We start from the raw sequence: 18,697 nt of genomic DNA, 5'->3' as shown, positions 1-18,697 counted from the left end.
GAATCGCCACTGAATGTTTCACGAAGTTCGTCCAAAATACTTGCAAAAACTGGACTAAATGCAACCGTCAGTAAGTAGAATTTGAATGCTCGTTATATATTCTATTTGATCTGACTATAAGCAGATATATTTATGCGTTGTTTTGTAGCATTTGTGCGAAAACAACAACTGCACAATTCAAATTCAAATTGACATCAGTCAAACATTCTGTGAAGTATAAATACGTCAAAATAATTCAATCTGTTTCATTGCTGATCCATATTTTTTAGGATTCCCATTATCTGAGGTACTCTCAACAACATGACATGTAGCGATGTACGAAGAGAAAAATCAAAGGTAAGTAAAGGTAAGTTGAACAATATTTCACTGATGCATAATATCAATATCAATCAATCATTGTAATAAGATTCATAATATGACTGCTTGATGCATAGAATGCATGAAGTAAGTGCATGAATACAATTAGATATTATAGATCAAATATTCACAGATCATCGACAGTATAAAAACTCAACATAAATAATCTCTTCTCATTTTTGCGAGAATATTCAAGAAAACAATTAAAATTTCATACGAAAAATCAGCAAATGTCAAATATTCATATTATCTAGCTACTTCAAAACCATGTTGGTTTATTCTCATCAACAGTTTCATTGTTTGTTACATTTTCAGTTTGTTTTGTAGGGATATCAAAAGGGCAGAGCAGATTTAGCACAAGATTTGGTTGTAACAGAGCAGTTTTCAGGTATTTTTAAGCTCTTAGTTTTGTCGTAAGGATCTAAAGTTAAACTAACAATGTGGTTTACCTCCTTGCCCATAGTCCTTGTCAGATAAAATAGGTGAACTTGTTAGGGCACGCTTCAGCTTGTCAAAAGATTTGTGACAGTCTTCACCCCAAACAAATTTATGACTTAGTTCAGTCAGTTTGTGCAAGGGTCTAGCCATATCAGAAAATTTAACTGAGAAACTACTCTGAAATTCTATTAGCAATTCTCTTAAACTTTGCTGTTGTTCTTGATCAATATTTTTACAAGAATTCTCAAACACAGACTTCAAATGTTCAGGAACATTTTCATTTGTTTTCTTTTCTTGTTTTGTCAAAACATTTATTGATTGGGGAGTACTTTGATTGATCCCTGAAGTATCTTCTAAATTTGCCACAACAGTCCCTTTGAAAATTTTGACACTCTGATCACCTAAGTTCATGTATCGAACAGGTACTCTATCAGTTTCAACTTTTGCCAAAATCTTGGGAACTAATACACCATGTTTATCTAAAAATTTTGCCACAGGCTTTAACAAAGTAACCTTGTCATTAAATAATGGGTTTTCCACTTTAGCCGAGGCAATAAATTCACTGAGAGGGGGAATCTCTATAGTTTCCATCAAAAATACCTTACAACATTGCTTATTCAAAGCTTCATGTGTAAAGCAAGAAACATCTATCCCCTTTATTCTAAGTTTCATTTTGTTCAGTAGAACATCACAGTTGTGGTCTTTCATGAAATCTAAACCCAAAATACATTTGTTTTGGATATTAGCCACTAAAACATTATGATTCACAGTAACATCTCCCACACATATTTTCACTAGGCATTCCCCTAGGACAGCTATTTTCTCCCCACTAACAGAGGTTAGATTTACAAATGAAGGGTTCAAATCTAATTTGCCCTTTAACTCTGAACTGCCTGCAAAATCTGAGCTAATAATTGTTACACTAGCTCCTGTGTCGACCATCATTGTAGTCGGAGTGTTCTCAATTTTGCCTACTACAAAAATTCCTTCACCACATCCCTTTACATCACCTACTCTTTCATTTTTAGGTGCATTTTCACACATAACAATTTTCTCAACATTATTTTCTGATTTATTGTTCTCAATATCATTTTTTGGTTTATTGTTCATCATATTTTCATTCTCAGTTACATTAACTGTATTTTGAGGACTCTTTTTAATACACTCATTTCTTCCAGCAGGAAGAGGTCCTCTTGTTTCAACTTTGTTTAACAATGATTGGGGCCTACCCCTGCGCCTTGCCGACTTCCGCCCCCTGAATTCGACACGGGAAAGTTTCCCTGATTTGAAGATTGGAAGCGACCATTTTGATATTGTCTATTTTGGTAAGCATTTCTTCTCTCAAAATTGTTTGCATTGTATGGCTGCCTGTGAACTCGAAACTGATTGTTCTGTCGATCATTTTGTGCATTCCCAAACCGAGGATGCACTTCGCTTGAATGAGAAAAGTTAGGTCTTGAATTAAGACCATCTTTAAGGAGTGATCTAATCTCTTTTGTAAGTGATTGAAGATCATCTCTTAAGACCCTATTCTCTTGCTTGATTGAGGCGAGGAGATTGGTATCCATTTCTGGATGTATGGCATTGACAAGTTTTACTCTCTGAGCATCAGCCAGTTTGTGAGTTTCAAGTCTTATAGCCAAAATCTCAGCCTCATTAATGTCTCTGGGTCTACTTTCTCTCAAGCGAAGGCGCATATCCGGATCGGGAAGTGCATCTATGAAGTGATCTAATGATAGAACATTTGTCAAGTTTGAATCGGCAGTAGGATATGCTTGCCTAGTAAGTTTCTTGATAGATTGTGCGAGTTCAGATAAAGATTCTTTGTCACCCTTGGTTCTTGTCTTTAACTTAGCTCTGAACATTTCAGATCGTTCAACTGAACCATAACGCCTCTCAAGAATCTTGACTAGGGAATCATAATCTCTGCGCTGGACTTCGTTAAGTTCACTTAAAAGCGCACGAGCCCCTCCCGCTAAACTGCTAGCTAGGTATAGTGACTTTGCCCTATAATTCCAACCATGTAGATCAACCAAGATTTCAAACTGGGCTAGATAATCCCCAAAATCTTCTGACCCGTCAAATGTTGGTGGTTTAATAGATACAATTGGTTTCGAACTGAAAGGGGAAGGAACTCTATTTTCATTGTAGTTTATCTCCCTTGCAGGAGTATTCATGTGACTGATATTTTCCCCAGCCCCAATGACAGGAGACTGATCTTGAAAACCCAGGGACTCTCTACACCCATGCACTTGATATCTGATTGCATTATCTTTGGGGGTCCCCTTTTGTTTTAATTCATCTACTTGTTCTTGTAATTGACGAGAATCTCGCCTCATGTTTGACAATTGTTCATCTATATCTGGTCTCATGTTTAAGACTTCTTTGTTCATCATTTCTACAGCTCTTAACAAAAGTTCATTTATATTTTCAGCCTTGTCAGAGCCTGATTTCTGTATAGGAGATGAGATACCGGACCGTTGATACTCATCACAAGTGATGTCATCATTCAGATCGCAGGACCTGCACCCAATCTCCTCAGAAGCTTCAAATTGGCTGTCTTTATTTGACATTTTGACTTTTGTTATTGCAACACAAATTTTATGTGTTTCTATGTCAGTGTGCTTGTCGTTGTCAATAGACTTAACAAGACTTACAAGTCAATATTGTAAGATCCTGATGTAGACTTTCGATCAACCAGAATAAAAGGAAGACTTTATCCCACTTCTGACACCAATTGTTACGACTTACGCTTTATATGTTTAGCGGCGTAACATTGTGGGGCTCCTTAATCTGAATGTTGAACGAAAGACAACAGGATATAATTTGTTTTTAATATTTTATTAGATTTTATTCAATAAATATACAAAAATACTCTTCTTTGGCTCTGCGGTCCTCACCTGAAATAAAAACAAACCAACCACCCTTTCCAACAAATGTTAATTTATAAAAACCACCCTTAAACAAACCCCTTAATAAACGAATAGACCTTTAATAAACGAATAGACCTTATATCTTAAGGTCTTGAATAAAAATTGAACTAGTGATTTCTTCACTTAGTGAGTATAAATATAAAATGTCAGGTTATAGCAAACAACTAATTGTATAGGGACAAAAAGTTATGCTAGTATCTCAATACAATGCGTTTAGCACTTGTTAACATTCAAAGGATGTAGCAAACAACTAATTGTATAGGGACAAAAAGTTATGCTAACATCTCAGCAAAACTCAATACAATGCACCATGCATTTGTTAGTTTGTTGTTAGTAATAATGTCAGGAGTTATAAATATCAAGTTCAGGTCACTTCTTGTGCCTTAGTAAATACTACTCAACAATAAACAATAACGATGAGTTCAGACCACTACTTGTGTCTGGGTAAAATGAATGAATAACGCAATCAAACGTTGCTAACAAATTCAGGTTAATAATTACCCATCATGTCAATTTGTCTCTCTGTCTAAAACAGAACCCTTTGTGATGGGGAGACTGCCTTGTTCGGAGTTGGTCCGTCAGGTAGACCTTTCCGTGGGTGAGACCGCAGGCGTCTGACCGTTAGACGCTGGGAGCTCGTATATAAAGCCTTTACAACCTTTATGACGTCAATCACTCAATGCATGAGATTTGGCGCCATAACGTCAAATAGCTGGAAAACTTCGGATACACTTAACTATCATACTCATCTGAGGTGTTCCGAATGTAGTTTACATCTTTTACCGCTTAGTGTGAAAAGCAGAGTGTAATTATAACGTTTTACCCTAATTATCAATGAATGGATTTATTATTTATCAATATAAAAGGTAAGCACACTCAGTACTATATAATTGCATTTGTACACCAATTAATGGTGTGTTTACATTACGTATCCCTCAAACGTGGAGGAAATTCGGAGCGAGGTAAACACTTTGCACCTTGCTCATAATAAATCTCAAATAACATTAATCAATAATAATAAGTAAGTAAGAATAAATGTCAATACATATCAATCATCCAATCATTCATCGAATCATTAATTTTAACGATTCATATCACAATTTAAGAAACATCTTGTTTACTTATTTATAACAATAGTGGAGAATGTCAAATTCGTAACATAGTTATGATGACCAATGGTGCCTCTTTCAAAACTGTGAATGCCATAGCATCTGGCTTAGAACATGAACCAAATTCAATCACTGGAAAGTTGTTGCATGATGCTCAGGTGACCTATAAGGCCCATGGGCCTCTTGTTCTACATGTACTGTGTTTATATAGCCACAAGTTTCCCCTAAATTATATCAGATAACAGGTGTCCCAAATGTCTTAACAGTCACTTGAGTATATGTGTGTAGTGCAACTCTGTAAAGGATCAATATAGATTGGCAATATTATTTCTATTTATATACATTAAAAAAAAAAAAAACCTTTCATTTGTAAAATGATACTAGTGCCTTAATTATGAGAACATAAAGTAAACCCATTTCATTCACATACACACTGTGTCGTCTCTTGGTCTTTGAAGAATGTAATGCATGCACCTTTAATCAAAGTTTGATTGTATACAGTTTTTAGCTCACCTGAGCTGTTTAAAGCTGAAGAAAGTTTTTCTGATCACCTGTTGTCCGTTTATCTAGCTATCCCTCCGTCCGTTTTCAAATTCTTCTCAAGTACCACTTGGCCAAATTTAGCCAAACTTGAAATAAAGCATCCTTTGGTGAAAGTGGGTGTTATATAAAAGATTCTTCATCATATATATTGACCAAATTAACTTGCATGGATGATACATCTAAGGATGCACATTATCGAACTTCAGACCCTGAATCTGACCTACATTTTCAGGATGTCCAGGTTCAAGTGTTTGGAGCAGGTCTATTACCAAGAATTAACTATCTGGCCTTTCTGTATAAAACTTGCAATTGAATAATTATTCAAGGCATGAGAACTCTGAAACTTCGTTGCTTTATATCCTAGGTTTGACTTAGGCCAAGCTTAAAACCAGAAGTCTCTGTCGAGACTGAAGCTCTACTGGTTTGTACTTATATAACAAAGGAAGAGAAAAGTACTTAAGCAGTTGGAAATTGAAACTTTTCAACAGCAATAAATAGAATAATGATCCTTGATTAAGTCTCTTTATGTTCTTAGTGCAGTCTACTTGCATGCCACATTTATATTATAATCAAACTAAAATTGTATTTGGAGTAGCATTTTGAAAGAATTTCACAGAAATTTCTATTTTTAGTGACCACGGCAACACTGTTCATCGAAATCAAAAACCGATACACAGAATTGTGTATCTTAGTGTAGTCTACTTTTGTGCCAAGTTATATTGAAATCAGACTAAAACTGTAGGAGAAGTAGCATTTTGAAAGAATTTCACAGAAATTTCTATTTTTAGTAACCACGGCAACACCGTTCATCGAAATCAAAAACCGATACACAGAATTATGTATCTTAGTGTAGTCTACTTTTGTGCCAAGTTATATTGAAATCAGACTAAAACTGTAGGAGAAGTAGCATTTTGAAAGAATTTCACAGAAATTTCTATTTTTAGTAACCACGGCAACACCGTTCAACGAAATCAAAAACCGATATACAGAATTGTGTATCTTAGTGTAGTCTACTTGTGTGCCAAGTTATATTGAAATCAGACTAAAACTGTAGGAGGAGTAGCATTTTGAAAGAATTTCACAGAAATTTCTATTTTTAGTAACCACGGCAACACCGTTCATGGAAATCAAAAACCGATATACAGAATTGTGTATCTTAGTGTAGTCTACTTGTGTGCTAAGTTATATTGAAATCAGACTAAAACTGTAGGAGGAGTAGCATTTTGAAAGAATTTCACAGAAATTTCTATTTTTAGTAACCACGGCAACACCGTTCATCGAAATCAAAAACCGATACACAGAATTATGTATCTTAGTGTAGTCTGCTTTTGTGCCAAGTTATATTGAAATCAGACTAAAACTGTAGGAGGAGTAGCATTTTGAAAGAATTTCACAGAAATTTCTATTTTTAGTAACCACGGCAACACCGTTCATCGAAATCAAAAACCGATACACAGAATTATGTATCTTAGTGTAGTCTGCTTTTGTGCCAAGTTATATTGAAATCAGACTAAAACTGTAGGAGGAGTAGCATTTTGAAAGAATTTCACAGAAATTTCTATTTTTAGTAACCACGGCAACACCGTTCATCGAAATCAAAAGCCGATACACAGAATTTTGTATCTTAGTGTAGTCTACTTGTGTGCCAAATAATATTGAAATCAGACTAAAACTGTAGGAGGAGTAGCATTTTGAAAGAATTTCACAGAAATTTCTATTTTTAGTAACCACGGCAACACCGTTCATCGAAATCAAAAACCGATACACAGAATTATGTATCTTAGTGTAGTCTGCTTTTGTGCCAAGTTATATTGAAATCAGACTAAAACTGTAGGAGGAGTAGCATTTTGAAAGAATTTCACAGAAATTTCTATTTTTAGTAACCACGGCAACACCGTTCATCGAAATCAAAAACCGATACACAGAATTATGTATCTTAGTGTAGTCTGCTTTTGTGCCAAGTTATATTGAAATCAGACTAAAACTGTAGGAGGAGTAGCATTTTGAAAGAATTTCACAGAAATTTCTATTTTTAGTAACCACGGCAACACCGTTCATCGAAATCAAAAACCGATACACAGAATTTTGTATCTTAGTGTAGTCTACTTGTGTGCCAAATAATATTGAAATCAGACCAAAACTGTAGGAGGAGTAGCATTTTGAAAAATTGTTTACAGACAGACAGACGGACAGACAGACAGACGGACGACGGACGCATTACTATCGCATAAGCTCTTCTGGTCTCTGACCAGTAGAGCTAAAAAACTGTTTGCAGCTGCAGATCTGTAGCTCGCTGGTCCCAAAAAGAAATTGGGATGGAAAACCCGAGAGCTACAGTTCCATCCATTGAAAAAAGTGTATATTTATTGCGCAACAAAAAATGAGCTTTTTTCAAATTATCTCTCCGTTGATTTTAAAACTACTACTAAATACGTGTTTCTAACATATTTTCTTACTACTTCCACAACAAAGCTTTTTGTACCAGTCACGTCCAACATAGACACATAAACAAGCAATGGTCTCTCTTTCAGGTTCAGGAGTTATTCACAACAGTTTATAGGAATGTTTTATTGTGGAAATAGGGAAAAAAATATGTTTGGAACACACAGATTGTAATATCTTTAGAGGAAATCTTACAATATACGGAGAAATAAATCAAGAAACCATGCATTTTTTGTGCCCTATAAATATATACTTACAAATGTATTTATTGGGTGGCACTGTAGCTCTCTGGACGTCCATCCCAATTTTTTCAGACTGGCGAGCTATAGATCTACAGCTATTGCCAACCTATTATTTTTACAGTGGATAAGTTGGTCAGTATGTTTTTTAAAAAATATTACTTCATCTTTTTTTAATTGTACTTTTTCAATTAATTTTTTTTTTTTTTAGAAAATAACTTAAAGACAACATTGGTTGAGGTGTTTTCTGTAATGCCTAATTACCTGTTTCTAATTGTTAGCAGAACCTTGCCTAAAAAATTTATCTTTCAAGTAATTAAATAGTTACATGCTTGTAAATGTGTATGGTTGAATTTTTTTCTGCATTCTGTATTTGTTATGAATCACTGTCCCATAGCATCATATGACTTAATCATTAATTCCCAACAGTTTATAACTTCTCCACGGTTTCGTAAGTTCTGCAATGAGATCACCATGCTTTATGTTCTGCATTAAACTAATGGTTATTCTTGAATGGTCTCATTCTTTAATGAATGACATCTACTATGTACATGTATACACATGTATAACAATCTTTCATAAAATTACAACTTAACAAGTTAGATATATTTCAACCATTTTATTAATTGTCTCATGACATCCTCTCTGTATAAGCTCATCAGGACACCACATCTCCTCAACCTGCAGAAAGAAACAAGATTTAGATACCAATGTTTCATTCTCTCTAACAGTTATACATCAGACTTTGCATACATACTGGTATATAGATGACCTATAGCTATAAAACTTCTTATGACTATATATATATGACAGCTTTTGTTTTTCAAAATCTTCAGACCTTTTGAATCAAATTGAGTCAAATAGCAAGTTTCCTTTAGGAAATCAATTCATTTTTCCCTAAAGCAAGAACAATTTTATGTAAAATTCTTCCAAAAAAAAAAAGAAAAAAAAAGAAATGAAAGGGCAGCTTTTAAAATACAAAACATGGGGTTCCTGGTAAAAAATGCAAGTCACTACGGCCCCTCTTCCTTCATCGTACAATTTCTTCACTATAATAAGCTTCGTTTCCTACTGTGGTCCTACCACAACCCTCAGAGGTCATGATTTAAACTTGTATCTACCCTATCTGAAAATCCTTCCATATTAATAAGATTATTCAAGGCTTTACCGTTTTTGATAAGATGCTTTTCAAAGATTTTTTCTTCTATACACAATTTGATTGCCTATTGTGACCCAAATTTACCACTGGGTGGTCAAGATTTGAATAAATTTGAATCTACACTATATAATACAGCTTTTAGGTGTCATCTTTTCTGGTCCAGGAATTCTTAAGTTCACTATTTTACAAGACAACATTAAATTTTCATTTGAACAAAAAACACGTATTCCCTTCAACCAAGCATGCATTGTAGTGAGCTTGGTTGAAACTGGCCCAGTGGTTCTTAAGAAACAGTTGAAAAGTATACAAACAAATACCAGACAAGCTCACTTGAACTTTCAGGTCAGATGAGCTACAAACTGTTAGTGTCATATATTACCTCTGCAGGATTTTTCCTTTTAGATCTCGTATTCATTTGTGACATTTAGGAATGCGATCTGAATCATCTCTTCTTAATGGTAAAATACACCTGAAAAATGAGAAACATTCTCATGAAACAATGAAGTAGAATAATTTCTTCTTGAAAGTTCTTTTCTGAAAGAGCTTGATTACACTTGGATAATAATCTGTTTGGAAAGTCTCTAACCATCTTACACTGAATTACTGGTATTCATTTACCTCACTAATTTGCAAAAAAAGTAGGGAATTAAGCTTGCTTTATATTCAAGTATTAAGGTCAGGATTACAATATCCAAGCCACAATTCAAAGGACACTAAATTACTTTAATTACCTAATTTTCTTCCCTGGCGAGCCCAGTCCCATGTTTTGTGTTCCCATGCAGCTGAACATAATCTAGCTCTTGAATCTAAAACAACATGCATAGTATGTTGAAATGAGGGTAGCTAATGGTCCTGTATTTTAAATTTAAAGAATTTTAGCTTTGCCATTTTTTTCACTTATGAAAAAATTATAAGATTTATACTATACTTATGAAAGAAACCAATTCCATCAACAAAATCACACAGAAAGAAAATGTACCACCATTAATGAGACATATTATAACAAAATAATGCCTCTGAAATCCCAAAGCTGAACAATGGAATAAACCTTCATATTGCCTTGGAAAAGGGCAATAACTCTGCATTCTTGGACATCTGCCAAAAATAATATCTGTACTGAAAATATCATGAATTAACAAAAACAAATACTTTAACACAAAGAAATACCCCTCGTGCCTACAGCTTCTTTTAACACATCTCCCACAATGTCTGACAACTAACAATAATTGAAATGCAAATAAAAGTGCTGAAGTACTATCAGCACATGAAAGAATCTCATAATACAATAATTGATAAAACTGAAAAAATCCCGCAGCCCATATTAAGTTACTGTAATATCCAGCCAATAAAACAATACATTTACCTGTACAAAAATCTTACACAAACCAACTCCATTCAGAGATCTTCAAGCCTGAAACTGGATCAGCATTTGTCCCCAAACATTGGTACACCTGGAACCTCACAATCAAAGATACCCAGGCAACTTATAATGGCTTCTGACTCAAGACATCTGGTTTGGGTTTCAGAGCACTACAAATCTCAATGCAGTTTTCAGACAAACAGCTCTCAATTTGTCAACTCATCTCTTAAGAAAAACAATCTACAAACTAATTAAATTAATAACTAAACTATATGTACATATGACTTACACTCCCTTGTTAGAATCTAATTACAGGTTTTTTTTACTTTACACAATGAAAACTTTTACTGGAGTCATGCATAATAAAATTTACAAATATACCATCAAAATACAGTGTTGGCCAGAATTATTTTATATCTCATATTTTAACTTCAAAATCTGCTCGTATGTCAAGGCACAATTTTTAGAAATTCACACATGAGAAACAAAGGTAGAATAGAGATCTCCTACTGAATACCAGAATTTATTAAGATCAAGCAAATTTTAACATTCATGTTTTTGTCATCTTTTTGTTTGATTTTTTATTCCCTTTCATCTCCGCTTTTTCTTAAACACAATTAAATGAAACAAGGATGTTCAGTTTAGATTTTCAGTTTATCCTTTGTGTAATATCTGTAAACAAAACAAATCCACATTTATTAGGCCCCAGAGTAAACACAGAAAATATGCTGGAATTGAAACTCCTTCCAAAAGAAATATTCTTAAGATGCGTGACAATTAATAATTTCAACAAAAAATTAAAAAGCACACACAAACTACACTTTTGAATAAAATAACTCTATTCTAAGGTATGAAGGCTTTATTTATGGTCCACTGATTCAATATTATAAAAGACGACAACGTAAATGGTTCAAATGATTCTATGACAAGTCTGCCCACGTGAAATACAGCATAAAATTGTCCCCATGTGTCATGTCTTATAAAAATCACGATGAAGTATTCCAATAGATAAAACAGAAGGACAACACAGATCCACACTACAATTTATATATATACACAGTTTTCAGGTGTTCTTGTGACTGGTCAACACAAAAACTAGGCAACACCTTCCAATGACAAAAACTAAGGAAAAAATTGATGTCAACCCCAACTCTGTACAACACAAGAGGATCAAGAGTCAACAACAATACCATTTCTGATCAACGGTACATTTTGACATCCACTTCCCTTCCATCAATTCGGGATCTGTTCATCAGAGCTAGCAAAACATCAAAGAAAATATATATATAGAAATGGAAATTTCAACATAAGACAGTGTGTTCTCACATTTAAAAAGGAACAAAACAATTTCAACTTCATCACTTTCATTAACATTTCAAATGGTACTGAGCATTCCTAGATACTACATCTAACCAGTATATAAGTTTGCTTTAGTATTTATACATCTAGGTCCTTGTAGCAGGGAAAATTGTAACAGTGACTATTCTATCATCCTACAAATGAAGGTCAGATACAGGTTCCAATGTACATCTGGTAGTTTATATCCCTGGTAACATGCGTCATTAATACAAGTTCAGTCACCATGACAGGGCTTATAGTTAGTTATAGTTATAGAAATGGATCACTGATTCACAGGAATCTGTTCATTCACCTGGAAAAGAAAGGTCAGATCCAGATTCCTGAGAATGTCTGTAGTGGGCATTCCTAGATGCATTGTTCATCCAAGTTTGGTCCAGATATGGAAAGTTACTTGGAAATACATGTAAATCTGCTTTAATAAATCTAGGTTAAATCCAGAATCCAAAGCAGATCTCTAAATGCATCTTCCATGCCACTTTGGTCCTGGAAGGGCTCATAGTTACTTGGATATGAGATTACCTCCTAGAACTTTAACACTGATTGGTTTGCTAGAGATGAGCTTAAATCAAAGGATACAAATTGCTCTCTGTGCATCATCAGGGTTTCCGAAGCGCACCAAGCCCCAGCCAGCAGATCTTCCATTTTCCATCTTGATTTCAGCAAACCTTACATCAGCTGTTCAAAAGAATATTTTATACAACTACAGGGACCAACCTAGACCCAAAATTTAGGGAGACTTCACTTCTCCCTCTGAGAAATTTAGGGAGAAGTTTTGAAATTTAGGGAGACTTCTTAGCGTGCGTGATGCTCACTGATCATCATAAAACTTTATAACCAGAAGTCTCTGTCGAGACTGTAGCTCTACTGGTTTATACTTAAAACAAAGGAAGAGAAAAGTAGCAGTTGGGACTTGAGACTTTAAATCAGCAATAAATAGAAAAATGATCCTTGCCACTCATCAAAATAAAAACCAATGCACAGAATTATGTATCTTAGTATAGTCTACTTGTGTGCCAAGTTATACTGAAATCAGACCAAAACTGCAGGAGGAGTAGCATTTTGAAAGAATTTCACAGAAATTTCTATTTTTAGTAACCATGGCAACATTGTTCATTGAAATCAAAAACCGATGCATAGAATTATGTATCTTAGTGTAGTCTACTTATTTGCCAAGTTATATCAAAATCAGACCAAAACTGTAGGAGGAGTAGCATTTTGAAAGAATTTCAAAGAAATTTCTATTTTTAGTAACCACGGCAACACCGTTTATCGAAATCAAAAACCGATGCACAGAATTATGTATCTTAGTGTAGTCTACTTGTGTGCCAAGTTATATTGAAATCAGACCAAAACTGTAGGAGGAGTAGCATTTTGAAAGAATTTCACAGAAATTTCTATTTTTAGTAACCACGGCAACACCGTTCATCGAAATCAAAAACCGATGCACAAAATTATGTATCTCAGTGTTGTCTACTTGTGTGCCAAGTTATATTGAAATCGGACCAAAACTGTAGGAGGAGTAGCATTTTGAAAAATTGTTTACAGACAGACAGACAGACGGACAGACAGACAGACGGACGGACGACGGACGCATTACTATCGCATAAGCTCTTCTGGTCTCTGACCAGTAGAGCTAAAAATGAAACTATTTCATTGTTTTTAATTTAAAATACTTTTCAATAATTTTTTTCTGTATTGAAATCCTAGTAAAAGTAATTTAAGAAGGAGGAAAATAATCTGAATTTTTTTTTCCAATTACAAGGTATATCTAGCAAAAAAAAAAACAAAAACAAAAAACAACAACAAACAAAACAAATCAAAAAAAAAAAAAATAATGAAAATGTAAAAGTTTTTTTTTTCATTGCTTGCAAATAATTAATATGCACAATTAACTTTTAAATTCTATCTTTTCATTTTAAATTTGAAGCCTCATTGCATCTTAGTCATAATTTTGTTATTATCTCTTCAAAATTTGTTTTCAATCTTAATTTTTTTCTGAAAAAGTTTTGATGTACTACGTACTGCATGCTGATTGAACTCTGTATATCAGACGTGTAATTTCATACACAGTCAATACCTACACAATTTAACAGTAAAATAGGTCTGTATTCACAGCATGAATTAATTATTTGGCAATAAAAAGATCTAAAATCATCTTCAACATCTTTGGCATGACATCGATATAGCTGACCAGCTGTTTTGTGTCTGGTTGTTCATAACTTGTAACAATGGACTTTATCATACCCGGAAGTGTAAAATCTAGAGGAGTTCCGACAGAGTATTCGATGCATTGGTCATTACTTAGCGAAACAGGTGCAAGTGTCCTGCTGTTTCGTTTATTTCAGCAGTAATAAAACAGGATTTATAAAATACTGATGATTCTTTCATGATTCTTAATATATTTTCTTCATGATTTTCAATAATGGAGTTGCAAATGTCAGGGCGACTTTAACTTCGCTTTCATGATAAATTACAGCGAAGTTTGGAGCCCAAAAGCGACTATTTCGCCTCAGGCCCCCTCGGTTGGTCCCTGCAACTATGCACACTGGTCACATTCCATATGAGAAAACAAATCATCTAGTTGTGTTGTAAGTGAAGAATATCAATACTTACCAACAGCCTTGAACTTTTCTTTCAGATCTTGCCATTTCAAAGAATATGGAAGCTGAAAAATTGAAAATTATTATTCATATCCAAGAAAAGGAAACAGCTTGTTAACAACTGAGAGATAAACCCTCAATAGAACAAAAGCAACCCAATCATGTCAAAATTCTTGTAAGGGCTGGCACATTATATATTCAGGTTACATTTTATATACCAGTACTGCAAATGAATTACTTTTATTTATTCAGTTCATGTCTTCATAATTATCAAAACTGAAATTTGTTTCTTAATTAATACATGTATCTGATCATATAACTGAATCAAGAGTACACATACTGTAGAGTGCCTTACATTTCTCACACAGACTGTACAATTGTCTGGACGAGTGGACCGGTCACTATCCCTGCTATCTCTACCCCTGCTGCTGCCTCCACGGTCAGAGTAGGAGGACGATAGCCCACTTCCTCCGTAGTTAGAGCTGCTTCCTCCCAGGCCAAGCCCACTGCCCAGGTTGTCCATCATGTTGCTGCTGAAGCTGTTTCCACTCAGACTATTGCTGCTGAGGCTGCTCAGGCCCATGCGATTGTCTCCCAAACCACCCAGTGAGTTGCCAAAATTGCCCCCCATTCCCCCTGAACCCATACCAGAGTTAAAGTCATTCAGTCCACCTGAAAGGCCCATTCCTGACAGACCAGAATTCCCCAGCCCACCCAATCCAACATTAGATCCACCCCCCATGTTTCCTCCTCCCAGCCCGAGGCCTGACAGATTACCACCCATTGAACCCACGGATCCACCTCCCAAGGATGATCCCATCCCCATACCACTATCCATGTTGCCCAGCCCTCCCACTGAAGACATGCCTGAGCCCATCCCTCCTCCTCCCCCTCCACCAAGATTGCCCATCCCCATTCCTGATCCTACAAAAATAAGGCAGTATATTTAACACAATCAACACACACGTATTTCAACTTGATGGAACATTATCAATATTTTTTAAACCAGACGGACTGCTCCTACAATGCACCACTACCTTGGGAGTTTTGAATCGGTGTTCCTCCTAAACCAAGTCCCATGCCAATCGACCTCAGTCCAGCTAGAATGAAAAAGCACAAAGTTTAGTAATAAATTCAAAATAGAAGTAAATAAAACACTAACAATTTTATAAACTGAGGGAGTACCAGGTAAAGGTATATCAGGTCCTTTCTTGGCTGCTGTGCTGTCCATTTTCACTCTCATTGGACGATCATACAAGGTCTGATTGTTGAACATAGCTGTGAAACGTTAAGGGTTATATTGGATTGCTACTCTCTGATATGAAATATTTACAGGAAGATGAATATGGCTCAGAAAAGAATTATTCAAACAAAGTAATGTATTCAGATAAAAAGCACACACATGGAAATCCTACTTACCAACTCTATCTTTATTATGGTAGCATCTTAAAAAAAAACTATTTTTTATTTTATCCCAAATGTAAAAAGTCTATAAGCATAATTTTAGGCTATCTTGATTTAATTCTCTGGTTCTCAGGCCAACTTTCTCCAAAACAGATGCGGGAGGGGGGCATTTTATTTATCATTTTATAGGCAATAAAGTAGATGAGGGAGGTATTTTTTTAATTTTAATTTTCGATTTTTCTTTAAAAAAAAGTTAATTTTTTTAATTCACAGATATACTTTCCATGTCTGATCAAAAGGTTTGCTTTATCCATTGCTTATCAGCGTTTGAACATCGTAGGCAATGTCTTCGAACGTATTTTGAAACCAAGTAGCCAAAATCTCTTTGCAAATGGCTACCGGAAGTGATATTTGAGTACTAAACTGCGAAAAAATGGGGACAGACTTTTTTTCCGGATTGGTCTCCGCAATACCAACTTTTTTATTTAATCAAAAATACAATAAAATTAGTAGTGCAGTTCCCTCAAAACAGATGCGTGCGGGCCTGAGAACCAGAATTTCAATTTTATGTAGGCTTATGTGTATATCCATATATAATAAAATTAACACTATTTTAATGGAGAGGATACATATTGCTTGGAGGGCTTCTAGTTGAGTGTCAAAGCTCACAGTGGCCATGCCTCTACTTTTGCCGTCTTTGGACTGCATTACCTCAACTCTTTGTACATTTCCAGCCAACTTAAACACATCCTTCAATTTCTTCCAGGTAACTTTGTAATCAATCTTTTAAAACAAAAATTCTAACAATTTATATGCACTGCAAAATTAAGACCAGTTTCAAATTAATCAATTATTCAAACACACACATATATATGTATAATTTTCTTTTTAAGGTGAAAACTTGCTATATATGTACTTACATTGGATACAAATACTGTATTTGTGACCGGTCCATCAACACCCAGCTGCTGGAGAAGCTGTGGGGTAACAGCGGGGCCTCCCCCTCCCATATTACCTATCATGCCTCCACCTCCACCCATATTTCCCATCATTCCCATTCCTCCTCCCATGCCTCCACCACCCATCATCCCGGATCCACCTCCACGTCCACCCCCCATGTTCTGGTTCTGATCACTTTCACGTTCCTATAGTGAAGAAAATATACCTTTCAGATTCAAATTCAACTTAAAAAGCATATTTCTTTTTATTTTAAACAATTTGATACACAGCCATACACTTCTATAAATTCTACAGTCTTTTTTTAAATTCAGTGTTAAGAACATGTTTCCTTCTCCTTAGTGAACCAGATGCTTTACCTCTCTGACAACTATGTTCCTGTCTTTCATTTTGTATCTGTGCATTGTTTCTATTGCCTTCCTAGCTGTGTCCTTGTCTTTGAACTCAATGATTCTACAAAAATATCTCAAACCATGACCAGGAAAAATTAATCAAGTTATGGATTTATTGAAGAAATAAATTTTAATAGCAGAGAATGTAGATATTGCAGAGACTTTGAAACAATAAAAATAATTGTCAATTTTAGTGTAAGTAGAAAATGCAATTAACCTATCACATACTTTTTAGCTTATAGAATTTTTTTTATCATTCCAGTTAAACTATATTCTAGAAAAAAATAAATGCCCTCCACTATTCAAAAATTTGATCCAATTGCCAGTAACTGATTTAGAGTAGGGATTAAAATTAGACCAGTCAGGTAACCACTACTTGTTAGCCTTTACAGGAAACTTACCCTGACCCCCGTGATTTTCCATCTGGTGTTTCAAACATTTCTACATACTGGACCTCCCCAACTATAAGAAAACAGAAGTACATGTATAAATGTCAAAGATTTCCTAAAAGTCAAATAAAAAAACACTAGACCTTAATGTTATTAGCCATTGGATCATCAAGTTAATGAATAAATGAAAAATTTTTTTTAATAAAAGAAATGGATTAAAAATTTGCATTTTTTTCCTAGTGCAACTTTCCAAACTTTCATAAACTGAAGCACTATGAATGTCAGTGTATACCTTATTAAATGAAAAATTAGTTTATAATAGAAATATTTAAAATCCAATTAATCCATCTGCTTATTTTAGCTGGCACAACTCTCCAAACTTTCATGAATTAAAGCTCTGTTAGTGTCAGTGTTTACCTTCTTTCCTGAAAATGTCTTTGATGTCTTGCCATTTCATTTCATATGGCACATTGCTGATAATAACTCTCTTTGAGATAAGGTTTATTCGACGAGCTCTATCTCGATGTCTTTCGTGTGATCGAGATCTTGACCTGGAACGTCTCACGGGGGATCGGGATCTTGATCGAGATGTTGATTCACGGTGCCTAAAATTTCACTTATATAGCAATAAAATGAATAATTTGACAATAATAATCTGTAGTTTATTTCCAGAATAAATTGGCCTTCAGACATTAAAACAATAGAATAATGTGTTTTGGGTATATAGCAAACCTTGATTTTTCCATGCTATCCAAGTCGTCATCGTATTGCTGCATATCATTGTTGTCCCACCTGAATGATAAAAATGTATGAGTAGTCTGTTGAGAACTTGGCAGGGATGCACAATACATTAGGCCAAACAAAAATATATGTGTGGTTCCTCCAAAAAATTAGGTAGGAAGGGATTCTTTTTTATTTACAAAATCATTTTCAATTTTTTTCCGTAAATAATACCTATCACTGCTTTTCAAGTGGCATTCATATGTGGTGCTATAATATACCAGTCAATATTGCTA

The 18,697-nt window shown here is 34.7% G+C and overlaps 1 protein-coding gene across 3 annotated transcripts; it reads right to left on the bottom strand.

Moving 5' to 3' along the window:
* Positions 1–8,665: 8,665 nt before the first annotated feature.
* LOC134271664 (myelin expression factor 2-like) lies at positions 8,666–18,556 on the bottom strand. 3 transcript variants are annotated; one of them, XM_062753874.1, is made up of 15 exons: positions 18,414–18,527; positions 18,099–18,286; positions 17,694–17,754; positions 17,260–17,353; positions 16,864–17,088; positions 16,573–16,726; positions 15,725–15,817; positions 15,574–15,639; positions 14,895–15,463; positions 14,553–14,604; positions 12,516–12,614; positions 11,771–11,838; positions 9,952–10,026; positions 9,600–9,689; positions 8,666–8,742 (listed from the first exon to the last, which is right to left on the bottom strand). In XM_062753874.1, exons 1-12 carry the CDS (start codon positions 18,455–18,457, stop codon positions 11,780–11,782), a joined length of 1,704 nt encoding a protein of 567 aa, XP_062609858.1. In that variant the 5' UTR covers positions 18,458–18,527; the 3' UTR covers positions 8,666–8,742; positions 9,600–9,689; positions 9,952–10,026; positions 11,771–11,779. The 3 variants fall into 3 exon arrangements, with proteins under 3 accessions (XP_062609858.1, XP_062609859.1, XP_062609857.1); XM_062753875.1 differs by having other exon boundaries at positions 9,952–11,838; positions 15,577–15,639; positions 18,414–18,556; XM_062753873.1 differs by having other exon boundaries at positions 9,952–11,838.
* Positions 18,557–18,697: the final 141 nt, after the last annotated feature.

The sequence above is a fragment of the Saccostrea cucullata genome, unplaced genomic scaffold, assembly GCF_032062105.1.
Source record: "Saccostrea cucullata isolate Sc308-1 unplaced genomic scaffold, CSIRO_AGI_Scuc_v1 ctg1823, whole genome shotgun sequence".
NCBI lineage: Eukaryota > Metazoa > Mollusca > Bivalvia > Ostreida > Ostreidae > Saccostrea > Saccostrea cuccullata.
The sequence above is the reverse complement of the archived record's forward strand: the minus strand, read 5'-3'. Positions and strand labels throughout refer to the sequence as shown.